Source organism: Solanum stenotomum, chromosome 6 (assembly GCF_019186545.1).
Source record: "Solanum stenotomum isolate F172 chromosome 6, ASM1918654v1, whole genome shotgun sequence".
NCBI lineage: Eukaryota > Viridiplantae > Streptophyta > Magnoliopsida > Solanales > Solanaceae > Solanum > Solanum stenotomum.
In genome coordinates, this window is record NC_064287.1 from 43,376,804 (window position 1) to 43,393,005 (window position 16,202).

At 34.1% G+C, this 16,202-nt stretch overlaps 2 protein-coding genes across 7 annotated transcripts in view; both read right to left on the reverse strand.

Annotated features, from left to right (window-relative positions):
* Positions 1 to 12,412, reverse strand: part of LOC125868365 (putative late blight resistance protein homolog R1A-4) — a 51,479-nt gene extending 39,067 nt beyond the window's left edge. The window contains exon 1 of the mRNA XM_049549023.1: positions 12,227 to 12,412. The gene's annotated coding sequence lies outside the window, so the exon portion shown is untranslated. The remainder of the gene's footprint in view (positions 1 to 12,226) is intronic.
* Positions 1 to 16,202, reverse strand: part of LOC125868366 (protein NSP-INTERACTING KINASE 3-like) — a 29,226-nt gene that overhangs the window by 4,531 nt on the left and 8,493 nt on the right. The window contains exons 9-10 of one of the 6 annotated variants that reach the window (XM_049549026.1): positions 15,679 to 16,073; positions 14,866 to 15,403 (exon numbers count right to left, since the gene is read on the reverse strand). The exons of 2 other annotated variants lie outside the window; for them this stretch is intronic. In XM_049549026.1, the coding sequence (XP_049404983.1) occupies positions 15,089 to 15,403; positions 15,679 to 16,073 (710 nt within the window). In that variant the 3' untranslated portion in view covers positions 14,866 to 15,088. Of the gene's footprint in view, positions 1 to 14,865; positions 15,404 to 15,678; positions 16,074 to 16,202 lie in introns of those variants that run through there. 3 more of the 6 variants (XM_049549028.1, XM_049549027.1, XM_049549031.1) reach the window with 3 other exon arrangements.

The window sequence follows — 16,202 nt, forward strand, 5'->3', positions numbered from 1 at the left end:
AAATAGTATGCTCACAAACATGAAACAGAGCCACAATGGAATCAAGTAGACGTGATCTCTGACTAAGAGAAATAATGATAATTCTTTTAAACAAGATTCTGCTTAGAAAAAAAACTACAAATTCCTTATTAGTGTAAAGTCACCAAAAAACAACAACAACTATATTCATGTAAATATGTAATCCTACAACCAACAACACTGTTATTATGGCTTAAAAAAAAAGTAAGCAGAGATCATTTTTTGATATACATAACCTTCTCCAAATAAGCATCACATTTAATACCATAATGAAGAAGCAAAGAGAGCAGACATTTTAACACGGTAATGAAGAAACAGAGAGAATGGGAAGGTGAATATCACCTGTTGTGGGGCAGTGAACCTAGGTCGTCGGCTTTGAATCTACTCTCTCGTTATGAACAAATTTGGACTTCAAACTAAATGAGTTTTAAAGAAAAGTAAACAGAAAATGCCAGAGCTTCAGGGATGATGATAGCTAAATGTTATGTATAAGTTCGACCTTGTATGGTGATGTTCTTGTGAGTATTCCTGTCCCACTTTGTTGAAGATATGAGGTTGTATTTATTGGAGATGAAAGCTGGAATTTTGGGCGGGATTTTTAAAGGTTTTGTTGAGTCAAAAGACCCGTTTGAAATTTGAAAAGAAAAGGCTGTTGAATCTGCCTTCTCTGTAGAAAAATCAGAAGTTTTAAAAGTTCTTTGGACTCATGTTTGACTGAATCTTTGAAGGCGAGGAAGCTGTCGAGACTTGCACGAAAAACCAATGGTTGAAGTCTGCCATTGTTGAAAGTTGTATGCGTTTCTTCACCAAAATAGAAGAGGGGGAAAAATGACGTATGTAACTTGTAGCGGTTGATCTGATTAGGAATAGGTTAGGAGTTTTCTGATATGCTCCAAAATGGGCTAGCGAATTGGGCCTAATTTTTGGACAGATTCAACATTGAATAAGGGGCTGAATATTTGGTCCATTTTGAGATTCAGGCCCGACTTTCATGGCTTTTCTTTCTTTTTAATTAACTCGTTTGAGCTTCTATAATATATATTACGTAAAAGTTTAGAAGGTAAGAAACTTAAAATACATACTATTTTAAACAAGACGACATTTAAGTAATAATAGTAATATAATTTTAAAATAGAAAGATCATAAAAAAAATAAAATAGTGAATTATAAAGTATTCGACTTATTAGCAATTTAGAAGCTCAACGAAATAAATTAGAAGAAAGAAGGGACAAAATTTGGTGTCAACAGCTTGCCCCTCTTTGACCGGAGACGATGAAAGAGTTTTCGGGCAAAGAAGTTGACTAAATAACCAATTTTGTCTCAACCAACATATATAGGCATATGAAGAGTTTGGGAGGAGTGATACTAAAGGAAATTTAGCCTCGAGGGATCATGAAAGGAGTTAATTGAGTTGAGATGCAACAATGGTTATGAAAGAAAAGTTTGGATAACCAACTTTTCCCGTGTTCGTGGAACGTAGGTGGAGATGAGTTCGAGAGTAGATCCTTGACCTTTGCTAGCGAGTTTGGTATTCCTCTTCAGCAAATTTGCCCCAGTTCACTGCTAAGAAAAAGTTCCACGTTATGCTGCATCCTTTTGATGTCGTCCGCACCTGTGGTTTGATTTGAGAATTCATCCTCTTGGATGCTCTCGGCAAAGACTGAAATAAACTTGTTAGTAGAAACTGTAATTTGTATAGAGAAGTGGCATGTTTTACCGTATTCAACACATGTTTTTATTTTATGTTGACCTTTGTTGGAAAGCTAAACTTTCTCAACAAATTGCCCCAGTTTACTACTAAGAGATAGTTCCACGTTGTGATACGTCTTTGGTTGCGTTAGACTATTTTTCCTGAAACTCGTGTTAAAATTTGTCATTAAGGTAAGAGATAAAATTAAAATGTAAGAACGTATAAATGAATGGTAATATATGTATGTGTGAGAATGGTATGAAGTCGTGTGACTTATGAAAGACGTGTAGCCAAATGCTGTCTCTAGTTGTCTTTAGAGACTTGGTAAATAAGGATGTCTCTGATTGTCTACAGAGACTTGATGTTGAGAGCCGTCTGGCTTATGATGATGAGGTCGTATGGCCAATTGGTATCTCCGTTTGTCTTCGAAGACATAATGACATATGACGTCTCTGGTTGTTTTCAGAGACTTGATGATGAGTGATGGCTGTAAAGTTTAAGGTAAAGTCATTAAAGTAGGTAAAGTAGATTAAAGTAATTGGTAAAGTAGTGAATAAAGTAAGAGTGTAGCCGTCTGGCTTATGCAAATGATGTAAATAATGTCTCTGGTTGTCTTCAGAGACTTGAATGATAAATAAGGCCACCGGTTGTATTCGGGGACTTAAATGAGGCCTCCGGTTGTATTCGGGGACTTAAATGAGGCCTCCGGTTGTCTTCGGGGTCCCAATGGTAAATGATGTCTAATATCCTCCGATTGTCTACGGGGATTAGAATGATAAATGAGGCCTCCGGTTGTCTTCGGGGTCTCGATGATAAGTGATGTCTGAATTTCCTCCGATTGTCTACGGGGACTAGTTTTAATTATGCCTCCGGTTGTCTTCGGGGCTTGATGAAGTGATGCCTCCGATTGTCTTCGGGGCTATATATTGATTGTTGTAAAAAATGTAGAGTAAAATTACAAATAAAGTCATGATAAAGTAAAAATAAAATAAAGGTAAGTGAGAAATAAAGTTGTGTGGTTGATGACTGTGGAGCCGTGAGGCTAAGTGATGTCTTCAATTATCTTTGAAGGCCTTTGTTGATTCCTATAAAATTTAAAATAAAGTCGTTAAAGTAAATAAAGTGAATTATAAATGTATTTAATAAAGTAAAAAATAAAATTAGTGAAGTTGTTCGATTGTTGTTGATGTCGATGATTGTAATTGGTTGAAAGTCGCCTCTAATCTTTAATATTTAAGCCCTGATGCACAATTTGGTGGATCAAATGGCGCATGTAATGGACTTAATTCCTATTCAATAAATCAAGGGGATTTTACCTGTAAATTTTGGGTAAAGATGTTAGTGAGAATATAAAATCATGATGAATTAAAAGAAATAAAGTTAGAGATAAAGTAAAATTAAGGATGTGGTCATTTGGCTTATTCAGGCGAGGTCCTGGAGGCAAATGATGACTTTGATGTAATCCAGTAGGTACTTCTTGTATCTTTGTTGTTCCTGCACTCAAAGAAAGATTCTTAGTTGGGAGGGGGTGTTGATTCGTGTTGACTTAAAGCTTGATTTTGTTGGCCCTCCGTCTATCCTGTTTGCTCAGACTTTGTGATCTCCGTTTGAGCCTTGGTAGATGAACAGTAAAAAAAGAAATGTCTTATAAAATAAAAATAAAACTATCATTTGACATAGATATTTGTTAGTGTGTAGAAAAATATGCAAGCATATGTTTATAAGTTGTAAAAAATAATTTCTACCAACTCTTAGATTGTGACAATTTTGAAACAAAATGAATGTCCTTTGTCTGTTATACTTCTTATCAGGTAGCAGCCTATAGCTTGACAATATCCGGTCAGTCCTTGACCATATTTTCCAAAATCTGCCCCAGTGTCGATTTCAGAAAAAAGTATGATAAATTTATTTTGTGATGAGACCGAACCTTATGTAGGTTGCCTACGTATCTCGCCAAGAGAATCAGGTCAAAACGTAGTTCAAGTACATAGAAATGATTTGGAATTTCTAATAAAGGAACTGAATCCGATTTGGATTGCCTACATATTCCACCAAGGAAATCAGGCCATGTGTAGTTCAAAATTATATAAATAGTAAAAGAATTTTAAATTTCTATCCTAATGTGACTGAACCGTATGTGGGTGGCCTACGTATCCCGCCGAGGGAATCAAGTCAGGCGTAGTTCTCCTGTTACAAATAAGGAAATTTGGAAATCTTACTATAGTAAAACCGAACCCTATGTGGGCTGCCTACGTATCCTACCAAAGGAATCAGGTCGGAACGTAGTTTGTAATACATGAAAAAGTGGAAGTTACATTTAAAAAATCTATCTAGAGTCGCCCTTTGTTGTAGTATCTTGACTTCCCCTGAATGAAGAACTTTGTGCTCAAGTATTGTCATGTTGTCATGTTTCTTGTTCAATTGTTCAACTGTAGGTTACCTTCACATCCTTCAAAAATCTTGCTTGGCTTCAAACTTTGTTCATTTGTTTCATTATGTCACAATCATAAAGTTGGCAGATTTAATTTGAAAATTAATAAATATGTAAAAATGAAGCAATAAGTAAGAGGCAATTAAGAAAATAGGGAATGCATTCATAGATTTTGCAATCAAGCTTTCAAAAATATGAGGCAAAACAACATAAAGTTTTAAGGCACGATTTAAGCCTCGATTTAAAAAAAAATCGTGCTACTCCAAAAGTTTTACTACTTGTTCAATCTACCAAGACTCCCGGCGAACCAGAGACGAAGTACAAGTCCAATTCTTTAAAGTCTCTTCTGGTTCAGCACCCCAAATGGTCGTGTCTCGCCGTTGTAGAGAGGCATGTAAGATGTTGCAGCAGTAACCTCTATCAATGTTTGTTCATGGGTTTTCATGATAAGAGCATCAAAGGCCGATAAAGTATTATTTTCCACCTTACTAATGGGCACAATACTTCCATTCAACACCACATTTTCCTCTATAGTTATCATGTTCACATCAGCATTTCCATGTTTAGGCAGAGGGTTGTTGTTCACGTTGGGCTGAGGTCCAATAAGTTGGATTGCTCCTTCTTTAATCAAAGCTTCAATCTTATTTTTGAGACCATAGCAATCCTCGGTGTCGTGTCCAACAACTCCAGAATGATAGGCACAACGCTTAGAACCGTCAAACCATTTTGGAATGGGATCAGGAATTTTCCCTTCAATCGGTTGTATCATACCTGCTGTTTTTAACCTCTCGAACAACTGAGCCAATGGTTCGGCTATTTTTGTGTAGTTGCGAGTGGTTTTGATTTCATGATTTGGACAAGCTCTAGGTGCGGTATATGGTCGATTTTGAAAAGGTGAAGCTTGGAGTGGTTGGTATGAATGTGGTTTATTATAAGTAGGAGCTCGAGGTTGATAGTAGTTCGCTTGGGTGTTGTAGACATGGTAAGGAGTTGATGGAGGATGGTAGAGAGCCTGTGAGGCTTCACCATATTGGTAAGGGTAAATGGGTTGATGTGATTGATTTAGGTAGGGAGGAACTTGACCTGGCATGCGTCCTTGGTCAATCATGACAGCAGATACATCTTCTTTCTTCTTTTTGTTCCCATTGATAGAACCATATTGAATTGCTTTGCTTGCAGCATGCAAGGCTGTAAAGTCTTGGATTCTTCCTGATTTGATCCCTTCTTCCAAGATTTCTCCCATTCTAATGATTTCTGTGAACTTTTGTCCCATCATGGTTATCATTTTCTCATAGTAAAAACTGTTATCTTGGGATTCAATAAAGGTAGCAGTCATTTCACTTTCACTCATCGGTGGTTGGACTCTAGCTGCTTCTGACCTCCAACGTAGAGCATACTCACGAAATGTCTCAGTAGACTTCTTCTTTAACTTAGTGAGGTAGAACCTATCTGGTATGATGTCGGTATTGAACTTGAATCGATCCATAAAGTCTTGTGCCATATCACTCCAACCGCGCCATTTATGGAGATCTTGTTGTNTTTTCTCTTTGAGAACACCAGCAACTAATACAATGAAGAGAGGCAACCCTCCACATATTTTTGCTATTCGAAACCCCACATCAACAATTTCAGGCGGACAACTCTTCCCTTGAAACAGCTCTTGCTGTAATAATGTCCAACTCTCATCATCTCTGAACAAGCGAAGATGATGAGGTTCACTTTCACATTTAGCATAATTGGCAACATTACTCAGACGTGTTGTTAGAATAATTCTACTCCCATTCCGAGCATCTTTGAAGCACATATGTATATTGTCCCACACTTTATCATCCCACACATCGTCAATGAGAATTAAGAATCTCTTGGTCAACAAGAATCGACGCAGCTCATCAGCTAATTGGCCATCTTCCTTTTCATTGCGATCAATAGGCTCAAGCACACCATTCAAAATGGAGAGCAACAAATCTCTCCATGAATATACTTGAGTCACGCGACACTGAGCACGGACATCAAAACGAGAGGAGATGTCTGGATCATTGTAAATCTTCTCGGCAAGAGTAGTCTTACCGATTCCCGGCATGCCGACCAATGAGATGACATCTAGCTGACGCGAACCTCCAAGTAGCTGCTTCTTCATTTGGTCCATCGCCTCCTGGAAACTCTCCATTTCTTCATTTGATCCTTCACTATTAGCTGATAATGACGGCACAAGATTCGTTGAGGTCTTTTTAACTTTGTGCACCATCACGTCTATCTTCTTTCTTTCACATGTTTCTCTAACAACTTCATTTGCAAGCTTAATATTCTCAACAGCTTCAGAAATCCAGCAAACTTTGTACCAAAGTGGATAAGAATAGGTCAAGCACGAGTCCATGACATACTCTGCCTCGTATGCCATTGCTGTAACTCTTGTTATAAGACTATAAACTTCATCATGCTCATCGTTGATTTCTGGGAAATGATCAGTCAATGTTCTTAGACACAATAAACCCTCCTTCACTGACCCAATTTGAAGTTTTAAGTCAATAACTGAATCAATCTTAGAACTTAGCATCTCATCCAATTTTCCCAAGAAACAATATAGAAATCCTAGTTCATTTATCTTGGGGAAGCTATGACTTGAAGAATCTGGAACTTTGAGACAAATCGTTTTGACCTCTGTCTCGACAAACTTAAGCAATTCCTTGACATCAGAGAGATATAGCATGTAACACCAAGAAGGTGCATTATCCCTGATGGGAAAGAGACAGACAAACTTTATATATTGTACATGTTTCACAAGATCTTTGAGCTCTTGATGCATACCGCGACGCTGTACAATATCTGCAATAAAAGAACCCAAATAAAATAGTTTGTCTTTGATTACTGGGATCTGGTTCTTCAGAAAAGGAATTGAACAAGCATCAAAGTTGAGCAGCCAGTCCTGGTGTTTCGATAAGAATCTAATAAGGCCTTCGCCATCTGTCATGTTGTAAGGTGATGCATCCAGAAATTGAAAGCATACTTTTCTGACCTCTACATTGACAGACTCAATCTCAGATAATAAATGCCCAATTTCCTCAATGCTTCTTCCCTCGATGATTTGTGCTATCTTGTTGGCAGTCACTTCAGCATGCATTAAGACATTATGGAATTCATAAAGGACTGTGCGTTGCCTGACAACACCAATGAGAAGAATTCTTAGACAAATAAGCTTTTCATGAGAACTTTCAATCATATCCAGAATATGAGCTTCCAAAGTGGCTATGTGCTTCTGTAGATTCATCAAGCTTCTCTCACATTCGATAAGCTTGAAAGCCACAGTCAAAAACTGAAGAACTAGATTGCTTTTGTTGCTATTCACAGATTCGGCCTCAATTGCAATAGTTCCAAATCCACTGTACTGAGATAGAGGATCAAGAAGATATGTTAACAGGAGCAACAATCCATCGTAGAACTTTTTAACATCATCTGCAACTGTAAATGACAAATCAGAGTCATGCTTCAGTAGCAGATTGTCAATAATATATTCATGAAACCCCATCATAAGTAAATCCATGTTGTGGTGACCAGAGGATGATTTCTTTGAGGAATTTAAGTAAGAACCAATGACCTCAAAATTAATAGGAAGAAAGTTCAGCAGATGTATCTCAGTTGATGAAGCACAAATGGTGGAACACATCTGTCTAATTGCTGCCTTAATAAAGTTGAACTTAAGAAGCAATTGAATGTGCAAGCAATTTATTTCCCAGGCCAAGTCTTCTTTTCTTGCATAACATAAAAGATTTTTAACAGCTGAACATGCTTCGTTAGTCACAGATTGGATAAGAGTTAAAAGATCAGTTATCTTAGGTTGCTGTTTGCACTGCTCCAATGAATCCATGAGAAAAGTTGTCACGACCATCAGCTCTTCCAAAGCATAGTCAATCAGTTGAAGACTATCAGCTCTCAGGAGAGAGGTTTCTTGACTTTTACGTAGTTGAATCAGTTCGATTACTACATTGACATGATTAAGCTTCGGCTGCAAAACAAAAAGAAGATCCTCATCATAGGAGTTGATCATTAATGCTGCCTCAAAGGCCAGAGCTTCAATAAGTGACTGAAGAGAACTGAATATTCTGAGTTGAGTGCCTCCATATTCTATGTACTGTAATAATTGAAAACTGTTAAGAAGTCCTTCTTTGAGCCCCTCAATTTGATCACCGTGTGCACGACGCACCTTCAGATCATCTCGTACAGCATTAACAAAATCAAGCATACATCCGGACTTCAATGCAGTCTCTGATCTTGATGATTTTAATGCTGTCAAGAGGTTCTTTTGTATCTGCCTCAAATCAGGACTTGAAGAACTTATCAGACTGTGCAACTCATGTTGCAAATCTGTATATTCTTCCATCCATTGGAAATATAGTTGTAGTGCGGTATAAGCTACATTCTCAATATAGATGAAGAAATACGGCATACTCTCATGCTCAATGCACCGACTTGCAGTTAATATGAGGAAAGCGTGTAGATAATGCAGCTTCACAAAGACATAATCCTTTACATGATCAAGCAAAATATCGACAAACCTCACCATCTCCATAGTAGTGATTTGGCTAGATGACGTTGATGGCTTTGAAGCTTTGATTCTTTCACCAATATTCTTGGGTTTAAGTATTTTCAGCACCTCTGATATCATTTCTGTTGTTGATATTGATGGCTTTGAAGCTGCTTCGAGTCGCTCAGCAATGTTGTTCAGTTTAATTATTTTCAGCGCCTTTGTCATTTTGATGGTGTAACGTTGATCCATGTGAGTACATATCTTAGAAAAGCCATCATGAGCTTGTTGAAATAAGGCCCCTAGTTGTGTGGATATCGTGTTCTCAGGGAAAACCTTCTCCAGTTTTGCCAGAAATCCTAATACACATTTTAGTTGAGTTCTAGTCTTCTCCAATTGATTAATTATGGAACTATCTAAATGCCTTCCCTGCAGAAGGTCTATGGCACCTATCACTGCGCGACACTCTTGAGTCATCTACTTGCCACCTTTTCAGTTTCCTCTAATTGTTCATAAATCCAATCCTGCAAGCAATTAATACTATCTTAATTCAGAGTACACCTTTACTAAATTTAACTAGTATTGAGGAAGTTCCTCCATTCTTTTAAACTGAAACTGTTTCTCTCTTTAAATTTTGTTATTTAAAAGTTTTAGAATTCATTAGTTATTTTATTGTTTTTAGTCTACTCTATTTCATCTTATTTTCAAATATTTATGGGATGAAAATAATGTACATCTGAAGTTGTATAATTTATTGTGATGCTATAATAATGTAATGGATATTGATAAATTTTTATATATTCTCTTTAAACATTATATGACATCTTCACAACTAATAACTCGTGTGAAATCTACGTATCAAAATGATACAATTTCTTAAAACTATTTAATATGATTGTCAGATTGTCCATTTGATGTTAAGCTTTAATTTGGTGTTACACTTCTTCTCTTTTGATTACTTAATTTTAGGAATGACTATTTATACATATTGTAATTGTATTTAAATCATTTACAAATATTTATACTAAGTAGCGTGAAATACACACTTATTTTCTATTGTGAAATTTAAATTTTTTTTAATTATATAGAAATTTTGTAGTAATTACAAGGGATAAACGTGCAACGCACGTTTCCAAACACTAGTATTATTAAAAGTGGAAATCATCAAAGTGCAAAGTTGAATTACCATTTTGCTCCTATACTAAATTAAAATGTTGTAAAGTATTTAAATTAATTAACTATTAAGTACTACTAATCCAACACAAAAGTTAATTATTTATTCATTAGTTATGAGTTAAACCTCCTCCAATATGGCTTTTAAGCATTTTCAGTTTTCTAAGCATCAAGATATTTTCAATTTCCTAAGCATCAAGATATTTTTAGTTTTCTAAGACGTATATTTAATTAAATTAAATTAAATTGTACAACAGATGCATGGAATCTCTTTAGTTAGGACTATGAATAGCTAACTTCATTAAATCTTATATATTGTAATCTATTATCATTTTTTTACTTTTTATCCTCTCTATATAGTTCTCGGTATTTCTTGTATTTGTTTTTCTTTAATATATATCTTTTTCTTGATTTGTTTTTCTTTAATATATATCTTTTTCTTGATTTGTTTTTGCTAATCATTAATTCTTATACATTTTTGAAGATGTACACCCAGTATTTTTAAATAAGATATTTTAAATATTTCAATCATTTATATCAAGTTCCTTATTCATGAGTATAGATCGATTATATTATATTCCATAATATGATTATATTTAAATAATTTAATTAATAATTTCATGTCAAATTTACATGTGGAAGGACTCATAATCTTGAATCAAACAAAGAAAGTTGTACGTGCAATTGGATTTTTATATATCGATTAAATTTTCTAATGTCTCTAATTATTAACTATCTCTATCACAAATAAACACTATTTTTCAAGTGTATCCCATGAAATTGACAATGATACATTATCCACCTTAAAGAAATATATGTTGATCAGTACTTGTACAACATGAAATACGACTTTTATTCGGCAACAACTTCTTGATATGCACGTGTCTATAAAAAGGAGGTTACAGTTTCTTATAGAAGATACAAACTTTAAGTGTGTGAAACACTTGTAAACATAATCAACGTTACTTATGTCACATATAAACTATTTGTTGTTGAAATATTAAAAAAAATAAGGGAAGTGTTGTATTAAGTATAAGATATAGTAGAACTATATAAGAAAAATATCACATACCAATTCAATTGATTGTGTATAACTACAGACAATTATACTTCTCTTTCAAAATTTAGTTTCTCAATATTACTTGCAAGTTTTAGTAGCATCTATATCATTTAATTTTTTTGTACTTCTTATCCCCCCCTCTTTTCTTACTTTTTAAATATTCATTTGTTTGAGTCAGATAAATATTTTGTAACTTCTAACCGCATTTATGTTGATTATGTTGCGATTCAATATATGTATCGATTTGGAAGATTTACTAACATTAGCTTATGAGTTATATTTATGTTTACTTTTTTATGTATGTTTGTTTTTTTATTTATGGCACATAGCAAATCCAACAATATATGTACCATTTACAATTTATCTATACAAGATTTATATTAAGTAGTTTAAAATAAACGTGCAACGCACGTTCTCAGGACTAGTATATATATATATATATATATATATATATAGGGGTGTTCACGGTTTGGTTTGGGTTGGTTATTGGTCAAAATCAAAATCAAACCAACTTAATCGGTTTTAAAATTATCAAAACCAAACCAAACCAAATATAATATACATTTATCGGTTTGGTTGTTTTCGGTTTTGGTTTGATTTGGTTCGGTTCGGTTATTCGGTTATTAACCATACATAAAAATAAAAGAAACAATTCATTCAAAACGTGAAAAAAGTGACAACAATCCATTCAAACAAAAAAATAGTTAGAATGACTGGCATTATAGAACTTTCGATCATTGAATTTACTGAATAAAACTTCAAAAATTCACTATTTTGGCATATAAGGAAGAGACAATGACATTTTCAGTCGCACAAAGAATTTTTATAGACACTTATATACATGAAACCAATAAGAAAAATGTTCTCACCTTGGACATTTATTCTTTCATAAGTAAATTATAAATAAATTTTGATGAAACGTATATAAAATCTTTAAAATTGTTTATGAATATAATATATTATGTATGTATAATAATAAAATTTATGTATATAACTTGTTGGTTGGGTTCGGTTATTTCTTCAATTTTTTTCTAAAAAAACCATAACCAAACCAAATACTATCGGTTCTTAACAATCTAAAACCAAACCAAACCAAAACCCAAATTAAATCGGTTCATTTAATCGGTTTGGATCGGTTTTTATCCAAACCATGAACACCCCTATATATATATATATATATATATATATATATATATATAAAAGAAAGAAAGATAGGATACCATTTTCTTATCTAATTTCTAAAGAGCAAATTAGGCCTGTGTATGGCTAAAATATATGGCCAAAGGATACATGTGTATGAAATACTTATAGTAATTAATAATGAGAGATGCATACCTGTGAATTATTGTGATCTGCACTCTCAAAGTTCATCCTCCAATAATCCCTTTCATCTTCAATAATTACTTAATTTTCTCTTAAAAATACAGAAAAAAAGTGACTAGTTTGAATTCCTTTCAATGCTCTTCTCTTCATTTCTAATTCTAAAAATCAATAATTCAAATCATGTCAACCGTTGGATTGAATGAATCGACGGCCAAGAACAATGCACGTAGCCCGAATAAAACATGTGTCTAGCGTGTCAAGGGAAAGGAGACTAATAGATAGAACACTGATTAGTCCCTACTATACTTTTTTTCCTCAGATGGACCTATGGAATATTAAATATTTTTATTTTATGATCGTGAGCTTTCGCCAACCACCAACAACTTTATATTTAATTTTCTGTTGTTTTACCCATGGGTGGCTGGTGAGGCTTAAAGAAAATTCTTCGCCTTAGGCCTCCAATTTTAGGGGCCCACTTTTTTGTTAATTAGGTAGGATTAAACAAAGAAAAAAAAAATTAGAATTAAGACAACAAATGCAAACGGCATTAATGAAGTGATAGATATGACAATTACTTTTTATCTTTTCAATAAAAAATTGTGTACCTTTTTTGAATGTACAAGTTATCTTTTTTTTTACCTTCTACTTTTCTAATTTATTTTTATATATTCTATCCTCCCCTCTTCCTCTCTTCTATTTCTTCTCACTTTCTCTTTTCTAATCTTACATCTCCCTTATTCAAAGCTATGATTTCGGCTAAGAAAATTGCATTAGAGATGAATATAGAACCTGAATTTCGTAAGAAACGTGTAATTTGTAGAAAAAAATATTTTGATGAGAATGTTGATAATGAAATCACAAGATCTCTTGAAGAATCATTTAGAGTTGATAACTTCTTATACATAGTAAACCAAGTCATATTTTCACTTCAAAATAGATTTGAACAATTTGAAGTATATGAAAGTATTTTTGGTTTTATATTTAGTGAAAAAAAATTGAGATTATTAGATGATGAGAATTTAAAAAAATATTGTCTTAATCTTGAATGTTCCTTAAAACATAATACTCACTCCGATATTGACAGTTTAGACTTATTTTCTGAATTAAAAGTGTTAAGAAAAATCATAAAAATAGAAGACAATACTCTAATTGAGATAATCAAATAAAAAAACTTGATTCTTTTCCAAATGTTTACATTGCTTATGGAATAATATTAACAATTCTTGTAACAGTCGCCTCAGCAGAAAGAAGTTTTTTTTAAATTAAAAATAATTAAATCTTATTTAAGATCAACAATGTCTCAAGAAATATTAAGTGGTTTGGCTATATTATCGACTGAAAAAAAATTATTAAAAGAGATTGACTACATAAAAATTATTAACAACTTTGCATCTCAAAAAACTAGAAAAATAGACTTAAAATAAAAATATTTATAATTTTTTAATCTTTTTAAGGCCTCTAGTTTGATTTTGGCTTTAGGCCACCAACGGGTTTAAGCCACCCTTGGTTTTACGAGTACTTTTTTATTTTCATTTTTACACGTAAAAATATCAAAAGATCACTCATTAATTATTTTTCTTGTTTTCTCCTCTAATGGCCGACAGATGAAAGATTATACTAGGGGTCGTTTGGTTTGAAAATGAGTTATGATGGGATAAGTTATGTTGGGATTAGTTATGGTGGGATAAGTTGTGTTGAGATTATTTTTTATTGAGTGTTTGGTTTGTTGTATTCAAAATAATAAATTTTAAGAATAATTTATTTGTTTACAAAAATGCCCCTCATTAATGTAAAAAGTGATAGAACAAAAGGGTTGAAAGAGACATTTTTGTCATTTACCTATTTTATCCCGGGATAAGTTATCCCGGGATTACTATACCACCCAAAGAGAGGGATAACTTATCCCGGTATTAATTATTAATCCCGGGATAAGTTATCCCGAACTTGCCAACCAAACAACAAAATAAGCGGTACTATAATTTAATCCCGGGACTATTTGGTACTATCCCTCACACCAAACGACCCCTAATAGTTTACAGACCCTACTAAAAGTTTGTATCTTGATCTTCTTATAATAATAAAGTTTACAGACCCCACTTACTTAATAATTGCTACTAGACAAAAAAAAAAAATGAGTGTGCGCAGCCCTTCCATAACTTTATTTATCAGATATCTATTGATTTACCTTAAAAGTTCACCTACCAATCTAGTAAGCAGATAGACAGAGGCGTATTCAGAATTTTGAGATGATGGATGCACTGTTATAAAAAATGTTGATCTATGATATAAATTTGATAGTTCGATATTTAGAAAGAAAATTAAAACAAGATAAATATAAAATTCAAATTTCTAACCTCGCGGAGAGAGGTGCACCCAGTCATAATCGCATTATGTGATACTTCAAGTGTGAGTTCACACATCTATATTTCAATATTTTTTCTAAAATATAACACTACTATATATGATCTCGGGAGGGGACCATGGGTTCACGTGAACCCGGTGACCCCCTTAGATACGCCTCTGCAGATAGAGTAGAACATAAGGACTTGAAAGTATAAAAGATCAATGAATAACATAGTATGAACTATGAAATCTCCACTTCACTTAATGAGAATGGCAAGCCTATGGCCTTTTATTACTCATAAATCTCAAAATCTTTCTTATAAAAAGAACAAATGAAATCATAATTACATAGCATATCATTTCAAAAATTGAAAGAACAAGAGGGAATATATCATATATGAACTCAGCTTACACATGACTTATTCCCTTTTCTTTTACAAAATGAATACATACATTCAACAGCAATGAAATACTTCTCACTTCAACTTTAGCAACTCAAGGATGATAAGAATCGAGAACGAAAAATGGATGTCATCTAGGTCCAGAAAGTTCCATTGGTTCAACTAGTGAAGAGTCTTCGATGTAGTTGGAATACCTTTGTGGAGTATGTTCAAAAGCTCGGTTTCTTGGAGTCTCGAGCTTTTGTGATGCCTCCCATTTTTCAGCCAATCCATCGCCTTCTAACATCCTTAATGCTTCGGACATTTTTGGGCGATGAGAAGGGTTGAAATGGGTGCATAGAAGGGCAACTTTAACCATCTCTTCTAGCTCAATCTGGTCAAAGTTATTTTTCAAATTGTTGTCTACCATAAGGTTCAGTTTCTCCTCTTGATGCAGCTTTCTCACCTGCATATCATTAATAGTAATTAAACGAGAGAGTTCGTTGACGTATGCTAATGGAAAAGAGCCTTGTAAACTAGATGTACACACCACTAGCTAGCTATATTTGAGGTTTGAACCTACAACTCCTTATAACTGAAAAGAGAACAGCTATGAGAAAGAGAGAGAGGAGAGACGCATAACCCGCCTCTGTATAGCTTATTCCCTCTCACAACCCACAGTACATATTTCAAAAAGTACTTGGTACAACATCCAGAGAAAGAGAAAGAGGAGAGACGCACCCAATCAAGCATAACAACACCTTTCTGGTTGGCCCCTCGACCAAAGTCCATAGCTTTCTGGCCAGTAATCAGCTCAAGTAGCAAGATTCCAAACCCAAAAACGTCAGTTTTTTCAGATGATTGGCCAGTAGACAAATATTCTGGAGCAATGTGGCCAATGATGCCCCTAACAGCAGTTGTCACATGGGAATCGTGGTGATCCAAGAGCTTTGCCAACCCAAAATCACCAACTACTGCCTCAAATTCTTCATCCAACAGAATGTTTGCTGCTTTGACATCACGATGGATAATTTTGGGATCACACTGCTCATGCAAGTAAACTAGCCCTCTTGCTGTACCCTGTGCTATCTTTTTCCGCCTTGACCAGTCTAAAACTGGTTTACCATTTATGCTATCTGCAAATTTTAGAAACCACAATGCATTTTCAATCAAGCCAATATATGTATCAACTTCAACTGTTACAAAATTCAGTTACTTGGAAACTATTAAAAAGTAACTGATAAAGTTCCAGAAAAGCAAAATGA